Source organism: Garra rufa, chromosome 8 (assembly GCF_049309525.1).
Source record: "Garra rufa chromosome 8, GarRuf1.0, whole genome shotgun sequence".
Lineage (NCBI taxonomy): Eukaryota > Metazoa > Chordata > Actinopteri > Cypriniformes > Cyprinidae > Garra > Garra rufa.
Window position 1 is genome coordinate 38,197,329 of NC_133368.1, and position 9,383 is coordinate 38,206,711.

Genomic DNA, 9,383 nt, shown 5'->3' on the forward strand with positions numbered 1-9,383 from the left:
GTGCTGTGAGTTTAGTGCACATTTGGGAATGCAACGGCCACCAGTTATGCTTTATTTTTGCGGCAGATGATTACAGCATTTCACTATTTGTAGTGAGATAAGTTTTTGTAAGCCTGTTTCCACTGAAGTTGGAGTTTTCCATCAAAATAAAAGCCTAAAAGTGCAGTATGAATTGCGGACAGCTAGCAGTTTAAATGGGTAACTGTACCCAGTCCAAATTAAAATAGCTCTTTCAAATGTAGAAATGTATGAAAAAAGTATTGTAATTCCCTACTGCAGTGTAAAGCAAAAATAACATACCTATGAAATATTCTTTTTCATTTATTTTACAGTGCAATTGTTTATCAATATATGGATATTACTGTCATATGAATAACAATAATGTTTTTTTTTTGTTATTATTATATTCTAATTTGTTTGGCTTCCTAAAACACCAGAGTGAATGTAATTTAGACCTAGACAGTATAATCACAACTAAAAAGTGGGGTGAGTCCCCTTTAAATTCAGGTACAAGTCAATTTTTTCCGACTTAGTTCCTTGGGTAAGAACATGGGTTGGAGCTCTTTAATTTTGAACTCTCAAAGTGCATTAGATAGAACATTTTAACTTTAAAATATACAAAAAACTTGTTCCAAGTTTTCATTTGTCTTATTGTGATATTATCGTATCATGAGATTTTAATATTGTTACATCCCTAATATGATCATCATTTCAGTTCATAAGGAATGTGAATAACAGAATGCTAAAGTGATGGTTACATCAATAAATTCTAAACCAGGCTGTGGAAGTTCTAAACCCTAAATGGGACACAGGTCTGTTAAAAAAAACAATGCAAAAAGCAAACAATAAAATCTCATTAACCATACAATTCATAGAACTTCTAATAATGAATGTTGGCATCAAATTCAGTATGTTTAGTCAAACTTTTGCTTTGTTTAGCAGGATCTTGTCAGATGTCAACACAGACAGCTATCCGCATTCTCAAAACATATTTAAATGTTTCAACTGTTTCAAGAAAAACTGATTAATTTTACTACAGACAGTTATGGTAGCATGTTGGGTTGCCACATCTGGGTCCTGAAGCAAAACCATTTGAGGCTGGGCTGTTACACCCTGTAATCTAGGCTAGTTGTAGGTTCAAACCTCACAAGGATCCATAAAGTACCACAACTGTGTCCTTGATCAAGTCACAAAACCTCAGGCATGTCCGAGAGAACTGAACGTGTCATAACCTGTATGAACTGCAAGGACACAGGCAGTTGTTTACACGGTGAGGGTGTATCGCACTCTATTCCACAATGTGAAATCTTGCTATAGTTTCGTATGAAAAGACAAGCTCGAGTACGATTTACACTATTAAACTCTAAACAACTCACAGGTGTGTTTGTGTCATTACCTTAATGATGCTGCTCCTCCTGGGTGCCGCTTTCACCGAGTCTAGGAGAGCCGCCTCATCGCGCTCCACCAGCGGCAAGCTGACTCCACTCCGCCGGCCTGATCGAAGCGCTCTCGGTGGGATGAAGTCCGGAGCTCCATCCCCGCACACACCGTCCTCGTAAGACTCCGACATCTCCAGGAATAGTTAGTACAGAAATCACTATAAATTTACTCTGTATTTGGACCCAAGAACATCCACATCTAATTCTTGATATGGGTCTTTGGGTAGCACCGTAGTCCAATTTAACTTAATTGCGCAGACTGTACGGCAGGTTGAGAATGGATCTCGTTCCTTGAGCCCATCCTAAAGCAACTTTTGCCAGTCGCACAGCTCGAAGAAGAAATGATATGTATAATAACTAGCTCATGAATCATTCTCTTGCGCAAGAGGACACTTGCATCACCGCGCAACAAGTTAAAAAGAACCGCCGGCTCCTAACTTCTCTCATTGATCCAGTGCGCGTCAAACAATCTGTATCTAACACGTGCAAAAATGCACATTTGTTCACAGATATGCAAGAGAGCGGAGGGATTGCGGGTCACCAAATACTATGAAGCATCAAAACAACCCCAAATGTCCGCGTTCTATGTCAGCATGATGGAAAAGAAACGCCGGAGTACTGGTTGTGGATGTTGCTTGCCTCATCTCACTGTGTATTGTTTGGTTAGTCAAGAATGAGGAACGCCACTGACACTGGCACAACCACTTAGATCCGCTAAGCCCGCCCCTCACGTCCGTAAGCTCGTGATTGACGGTTGCCCTGACCAATCAGGCATTCTCAATTTTCATAAATTCTAATCGCTCATCTTTCAAAGAGGAGGAGCCAGTGCGTATGAGCCTCAGGAATGTTACTCATTTGAGTTTACCAGATGTTTGGGAGAAAAGAAGCTTGGGGTATCACTTTTCCGAAGTTTTGGGGGGATAAAAATAGGGATAGTCCGATGGTATGGAGAATTTGGTGTTGTGTATCAAAGGGATATCGTACTATTTTTGTAGGCTGCGCTTAAAATATGATAATTATCCTCACTTGACAGTCATTGAATTAACATATGCTCTGTTGTTTAAGACATTTGACTGTAACATTGTCTGGTTCAATTCAAAATAGAGCAAGACATGTTAAAGTTCAACAGATCTCCTGACTTGTTTTTATGAGACAAACAAGAACATGTTTTTTTCCAAAAACTTGGAAATTTTCAATGCATCAAGATATAAATTAGACTAAACAGCAACCAAAACCATAAAACATACATTACTAAGTAAAATAAACATTAACTTAATTAAAAATAAAATATAAAAACTTACATAATAAAAATGACAAAAACGAGCAAGAATACTACAACTTTGACTAAAATTAAAATGAAAACAGAAAAAATATAATAATTAAAAATATTCAAAACATTGCACGTCTGAACAGATACATGAATAACAAAAGGTAAATGTAAAGTAAAATAAACATAAAATATAAAAAAAAATAACTTATTTCAGCCAAGGCAACATTTCTCATTTTCATTATCTTGATGTAGTAGGAAATAAAATTAATAAAAATTATATAGAGATCTATTAAAAACTAATACAAATTACAAAAACAAGCAAGATTACTTCAACGTTGACTATAATTAAAATGAAAACAGAAAAATTATAAAAATAAAAACTATTTTTAAAACATTACATGTACATGTAAAGTCAAATAAAAAAAATTGTTCATAAAGCAAAAATCCTGTTTTTCTAGTAATTTCAGTAATTTAATGGCATTTGTGGCATATTTTTAGCTTATTTAAGCTTATGTATAAAGAATTTACCCAGATAAATTTGATAATGATAATAATCATTATCCAAGTAAACAAGTATATAGGCAATATCTTAGTCTGTACAGGTTAAAGTGAGATTGTATAATTTGTCAGTGACAGTCCCTGACAAAATAAGTATCCTTCATAAGAGCTATAGAGGGTTTGCACTTATATCACAATTTGGTAGAGAAGGACTTAGTAAGCAGAAAATGGTGTAATTTTTTGATTTTGACAATCAAAGTTAATAGGTTGTAAAGATGTATAAGAGCAGTATTAATTAAGATATTAGCTAAATATTTCACCTACCTGACCAGAAATGAACACGCATTTTTGAGATTTTCAAGATTTTTGCCCTGAAAATCCTTAATCAGTTTGGTCAACCACAAATGCTTCTTTTTTCTTCAGTTTTTTGCACTCTTCTCCTTGATTTGTTATAACTTTTGGCAGGCTATAGTACTTCAGATGTTATATTTGGTTTGACCGATTAGTACAGCCCAAAACATGACAACAATTGACCATTTTCAGCAGCAATAATCAGCAAAATATGTACATTTTTGTTTACGTTCAGTGCTGCCAATATGACTCTATAGCACGTTTTGCTTTCTAAATATTATTTCCACTAGATGCTGCCTGTTTGTTGAAGGCAGACAGCAGGACTACACTGACATGAGGCCTTTAACACTTAAATGATGAATGTATTCCTAAATTATATCTGGACTGTCCTCTGTGTGCCTGGTGTGTGTGTAGAACACATGACAAAGGCATGTGAATATGGTTCATAAAACTCACACAGAAATGCAGAGTAAAAAAAACACTGTGAAAACATTGTGATGAGCCAACTGATGAGGGCTTGCTCGAATTTCAAGTCCTCTGTGAAAAGTAGACAGAACCCAAGGGTCATTAGCATAGGGCTAAGAACTCTAACACCTTTATGCAGCTTTTCCCCTAGCGTCAGGTTGTCATGGTTAAACTAAACCCTCTCTATGAGACGTGTCATTAAGAGCTCTAATATACACTTTAAGACTGATTAATGTTTCAACATCATATTTTAGCTACTTTGCCACACCTTAAACACTTAGCACACTGGGTAGCACAGGAGACTTATGAAATGGAAAGTTTGAACACAAAATACAAGAGAGTGAAAATGGTGCTTGTTTTAGTCAGCCCGTTCAGCCAAAAGTAGACAGTTGGTGTAAGATGTTGAACGTGTGTGTTTGAGTTAACAGTTTAAAAGCTAGAACTTCTCGTAGCAAAGCAAATTTACACCCAACCCCACAACATTCACGACTGATTCTATTTGTTATCTCTGTGGTAAATTGTACGTTTATTATTAAGTATAGAGCAATATATGGAGTATTTATGTAAAAGGAATATTTGTTTAGTCTAAAAGGCCTATTCTCTTAATATCAGCTACAAGGATTATGTTCACTATGTTTTACTGTCATTTGTTTACACTTTAGAACCAGGTTAACATTAACACAGCAAAATGACACGAATAAAGTTAGATTTATGTCTACTATAACTGAAATGTATGTGTATGCGTATCTTGAAATATTCCAAAACATACAGCAGTATTTACGGAAGTTTGATTATTAAAAATGTTTTTTTTTTTTTACTAAGAAACTACCAACCGCGCCCTCAAGTGTATGAGGTGAAGTACTACAACGACGTAAAACCCTTAACTACGTGTTTAAAGGTCAGAAAATGTAACAAAAATATACTTTACTTTGAACATATCGCACATCTAACATGCTTTTGTGTTTTAGGACCTCTCAATAAATTGTAAAACTACGTTTAACTATTACTACCTTATGTAAGTGAATTGTGGGTAGCCTAATACAATCCAAAACGAGCTTGTTATTGCCGGAGAGCGCACAAGCGAGTGTGAGAGGTGACAGATGTGTGTCACGGTCGTGTTGCTCTTATCTCGGTGTCCTTCACTCCTCGGCTCTGCTTCTTTGCTCCCTATTCGGTGTTGAATGAGATAACAGCAGGTGCAGGTGCTGGGAGTATTTGTATCTTTGCTCCTTTATTGCTTTAATTGTGTTTCAAAACAAAAGTCAAAATCAAATGTTCACTAGGCCTATGTGTTTTTGAAAGATTCTGAACATAGGTGGTCAATGCACTCCACACGTACTTTAAGAAGTTTGGGGAGTATTTGAATGAAGGCAGCATTATCTAAAACAATAATCTTTATTGCATTATTGCTTCTTATCATTTAAAATGATACACAGAATCTTAGTTTCTATCAGCGCTGTTTAATTCTGTCCTCTTATCTCAGACCTGTTTCAGGTAGGTTGCTCTGTCATTTCTATCTGCACTTCACATCTCTTCACATTCAAAACTGAATTGCTTTTCTCGTGTTGAATCAAAGTGTTGAAAATGCTCTCAAGTGCCACATGGAAAGTAATGAAAAGAGTAGCAGCTGGATACAAACTCTCACATTTTCACAAGAGGGAAGATGCTGCAAACCATAAAGAAAACATAATTTGCAATATTTTAGCTATCCCAGTATTCAGTCCTCACAGTCATGTTTATAACTTATAACTGTTCTGCTCTTACTCAATCAAAAGTTTTTGAACAGTAAGATTTTTAATGTTTTTAAAGTCTCTTCTGCTCACCAAGCCTGCATTTATTTGATCAAAAGTACAGCAAAACAGTAAAATGTTGAAAAATTTGTATTATTTAAAATAGCTGTTTTCTATTTGAATATATTTTAAAATGTAATTTATTCTTGTGATTTCAAAGCTGAAATTTTTAGCATCATTCCAGTCACATGATCCTCCAGAAATCATTCTAATATTCTGATTTGCTGCTCAAAAACTTTCAGTTTTGTAACATTATAAATGTCTTTATCCTTTCTATAATTTCCCCCATTATACTGACTCTTGGCTTTTGAATGGTATAGTGACTAATGTTACAAATGCTTTTATGTCAGATAAATGTTAAATTGTACTCAACTTTTAAATATTGATAATAATATTAATAATACAAATAATAAATGTTTCTGGCAAAGCAAATCCACATGTTAGAATGGTTTCTGAAGGACCATGTGACACTGAAGACTGGAGTAATGATGCTGAAAATGTAGCTTTGATTACAGGAATAAATTACATTTTAAAATATATTCAAATAGAAAACAGTTATTTTAAATTGCAAAGATATTTCACAATTACTGTTTTCACTGTATTTTTGATCAAATAAATGCAGGATTGCTGAGCAGAACAGAAGTCTTTAAAAAACATTTACAATCTTACTGTTCAAAAACTTTTGACTGGTTGTGTGTACATATAATTTTCTCTAGTTTTTATATAGCAAAAAAAAAAATAGCTTACCAGTTAGTTTGGACAGATGTTTTTAGTGCTACAGTCTTCATTTAGACCAGTTTCAAAACACTATATAACATTTCCATCCTTGCTTTAAATTTTCTAAGTGAAATAATAATATTATTAATATGAATTAGAATTTGGCAAGAAAAAATACTATTAAATTCACATTCTATAAAGCAGTTGTTAAATAGTACTAATTTATTTTTGAATAATTATAGAATAAAAATGAAAATAAAAATAATAAATTATGAAAACATTTTCACAAGAGGGTAGCTGTTAAAACTCTAAAGAAACCGAATTTGCATAATATTTCAGCTATCCAACTATTCAGTCCTGTCATGGTTATAACCTACAGACAGACTACATGTTAAACAAATGTATTTATTTATTTATTTATTTTATTTGGTTTCTTACACACATTTTAATATATTTTATAATATTGATATTCAATAGCAAAGCTGCAAAAGTGTACATTCTGTTTATTTATTTATTTTTTTTATTAACTAATTGATTTTAAAGGTACCACTAATAAAATCTATCATCTGACTAGGATGAATGGCGAAAGATCCACAACAAATTCTATTCCACAATGAGATAAGTAAAAATTCTAACATACACGATTGTTACTTTTTGTTTCTTTTGAATCTACGTGACATGAAATTTAACTTGAACCTTAATTCATAATCATTTGAACGCTAGATGGCACTGTGTCACAAGTATTGGAGAAGAGACGCGTAGCGTTTATTTGCAAAACTGAATGTGCCTATTCATGAGGCCAATGGTTGAATGGCCTCTGTGACCTTAGGTATTAGTATTTTCTAAATGATAATTCAGAGATAAGATCTTAATATTTACTTTTATTATTTCCTGGCTTCTCAATCGTATATTCATAATAGAATTCGTTTTAGAAAGAATAAGGAGTGTGAAACATTTTGTCTTTTTCTACAGTCTTATATAGTGATTGCACTCCTGTAGCTGATTTCCGATTGGTTACCGACATCTTATCTGGTTTCACATGTATTATGTAGTTAAGTGCCTTTTCATGTCTTCACAGGATGAAATAAGATTCAAATCAATCACTAAATCATATACAAAGAAGCACCAGTTTGAAATAAATGTTGAAATCAATTCATCCATCTATAGTTTTAAAGCCACTTGACCTATGCTATCTGCAGGGACCTCCTTGCTGTGAGGTGAACTTCTTGCTTCCCATTGTGTTGCTTCCCAAATGATTGTAAAATGTTACATTTGATTCTCATCAGATATGATCTCACTGGAGCTCAGGAATAGATGAATAGAGTCAGGATTATGTGTCAGAGCAACTGATGTAGGCCGGTTTAATCTCACAGGAACAGAGGTGGGATTATAATGTGGAGTGATGTGTATCAGATAAAGATGTCTGGGATGAAAATGTTAAAACAAATGAGAAATGAATAATGAGTCCTAGTACTAGTTTGCCTCATATTCATTTAGACATAAATAATGAGTGTTTTACATGTGTATACGGTTACCCAATGTATGTTTGTTTCCTTTATACGCTGTCTGTTTAAAGAAGGCATGGGTTTCCTTCCCAGTGTCCTCTGGGTGTGGTCTCAGAATGACAGTGGTTTCCGGTCTAGGACCCAGACTTGGTTTTTCAGTGTTATTTCTGGGCACTGACTAAGAGGCACAGTGGTAGACAGATGTGTAGAAGTGTGGTTTTTGAGCCTGGCATGAGAGATACAATTTGGATGTTCTTTCATTTCTGATATTCTTTAATTATTCCAAGTTTGGATTTGGATTTTATAATCTATAAATGCATTAGATGTCTGTTGTACCACAGGGCAACCCAAGGCCACATAATCTAAGAAGAATTACAGGAAATTTACACAAAGATGTTTTCTAAGGATCAATTTTGAAAACTATGGAAACTAATCCCTAATCATAACTATTGTGTTCTGAACTCCAAGAGCCAAAACAATAAGCCACTAAAATAAGCTGCTTTCAAAAATATGCCCGCTTTGTGCCTGGTTAATGAGACTGTTGTTCAGCATGGTGCTCACGGCCAGCAGGTGGGCATTGTTTTCAGCTGTGAGTTTGACAGGTGGTACAGTAGCAAGCTACTTTGGTAGTTTCATGTTTTGTTTTTTTGTTCCGCTTTAGCCTGGGTGAAGTCTGACTCACACACAACTGAGTAAAAATAGAGCCACATAATACACACACTGAATGATTTGAGTTGTGTCTCTTAGCTTTCCTTTGCTCCCCCCATTTAGAGGCCTCCTTCCTTCCTTCTCTCTCTTTTGTTCTGTTTTATTAGCAAAATGGTTTTATTGCTTATGTAAGAAAAAAGGTACTGTCTTTGTTTTCGGCCACAGTGGCGCATGTCTGTTTGCGCTTTAGTCGTGTGCTACTTCTAAAATGCACAAACAAGATCCAGATGCCCTGTAAACATTGGCCATGTAATACATCTGCCGACATACAGTAAGGCCCTCGTGTGATACAACATCTCACTCCTACAAGTCTTTAAACTTTTTATAGGTTACTGAAATTATGAAAGTCACAAGAGGCATAAAATATAATAACACTTTAAACATATCTGATCACTGGCTGTTGCGCTGGTCATTATTTTGTAAGATGTACCTTCGGTTGAAATGTTGTCACATGGACTGTTTTGTTGATGTTCTAGGTACCTTTCTGGACCATGAACGTGGTAGGACCCTTGCTGTCTGTGCAGGGTCAGAAAGCTGTCAGATTTCATGAAAAATATCTTAATTTGTGTTCTGAAGATAAACGAAGGTCTTACATGTTTGGAACGATATGAGGGTGAGTAATGACAGAAATTTTATTTTT

At 34.7% G+C, this 9,383-nt stretch overlaps 1 protein-coding gene across 1 annotated transcript in view; it reads right to left on the bottom strand.

Moving 5' to 3' along the window:
* Positions 1-2,089, bottom strand: part of plcl1 (phospholipase C like 1) — a 110,415-nt gene extending 108,326 nt beyond the window's left edge. The window contains exon 1 of the mRNA XM_073845926.1: positions 1,397-2,089. Within this exon, the coding sequence (XP_073702027.1) occupies positions 1,397-1,570 (174 nt within the window). The 5' untranslated portion in view covers positions 1,571-2,089. The remainder of the gene's footprint in view (positions 1-1,396) is intronic.
* Positions 2,090-9,383: the final 7,294 nt, after the last annotated feature.